Here is a 1,001-nt window from a genome sequence, read left to right as displayed (position 1 = left end):
CCCCCCCCCCCCCCCCGACGCCTCGGCCGTGGCACACCATGCCATGCTGTGTGATGGCGTAAAGTTGTTGTGGATTGGAGTTGAAGTTGTTGAACCAAACATAAAGTCGGACATAAAAACAGTGGTCGTTGTTATCGGTGGTTGTCAGTGGTCGGTGGCTGTTCTGTGTTTGTTGGCCGCACGCACGTTGTATTAGTCGCACGTTCGTACGGGTCCTGTGAGCTTATGACCGCGGTCTTTATTCAAACATGTCCAGGGTAACGTTGGCTAGTTGCTCGCGTTCGAAGACGTCATCTGCGTAGTCGAGTTGAGTTTGGCTGTCGACGGTGGGCATGCTGGGCTTGCCCAGGAAACTAAACGATCCGCGTTTGTAGAGCAAGGCGGCCAGCACAGCTAGACCAGCGGCACCGGCGCTGGCACCGCTGACCACTCCGATCACGGCCCCCTTGTGTTCCTCCTCAGCTTCTGTCGTGCTATCCGCCGAAGCGCTGGACTCGGTCTTGGAGGTCGCTCTAGACGGCTGAGTGGCTGCGGTAGTGGGGGGCGTCTTCTTCGGCGTGGTCGTGCCCGTGTTCGTCGGCATGACCCCGCCCGTCGTAGTCGGCCTGGTCGGCTGCGTAGGAACGGTCGTTGGTCTCGTCGGCTGCGTCCGAGCGGTCGTCGGCGGCGTCTTTCGAGTGGTGGTGGTAGCAGTGGTGGCAGTAGCAGTCGTCATAGTAGTACTGGGTCTTGAGGGCCTAGACTGCGTCGGAGGGAAGATGCGGGTGGTCGAAGTAACTGTGGTCTGATCCGTCGCGGTAATGGTTTCGTCTTCAGAGGTTGTCTTGTCAACTGCGGTAGTGGTTTCGTCTTCAGAAGTGGTCTTGGTGGTGGTAGTGGTAGTACTGGGTCGTGAGGGCCTTGACTGCGTCGGAGGGAATATGCGGGTAGTCGAAGTAACTGTAGTCTGATCCGTCGCGGTCATGGTTTCGTCTTCAGAGGTTGTCTTGTCAACTGCGGTA

At 58.0% G+C, this 1,001-nt stretch overlaps 1 protein-coding gene across 1 annotated transcript; it reads right to left on the bottom strand.

Annotated features, from left to right (window-relative positions):
• Positions 1 to 238: 238 nt before the first annotated feature.
• GNI_133770 (putative transmembrane protein) lies at positions 239 to 583 on the bottom strand (the record flags this gene model as incomplete). The annotated part of the gene is made up of 1 exon (XM_011133998.1): positions 239 to 583. The coding sequence occupies one exon, from the start codon at positions 581 to 583 to the stop codon at positions 239 to 241; it is 345 nt and encodes a 114-aa protein (XP_011132300.1).
• Positions 584 to 1,001: the final 418 nt, after the last annotated feature.

Source organism: Gregarina niphandrodes (assembly GCF_000223845.1).
Source record: "Gregarina niphandrodes unplaced genomic scaffold scaffold00035, whole genome shotgun sequence".
NCBI classification, from domain to species: Eukaryota; Apicomplexa; class Conoidasida; order Eugregarinorida; family Gregarinidae; genus Gregarina; species Gregarina niphandrodes.
This window is presented reverse-complemented; position numbering and strand designations above follow the sequence as displayed.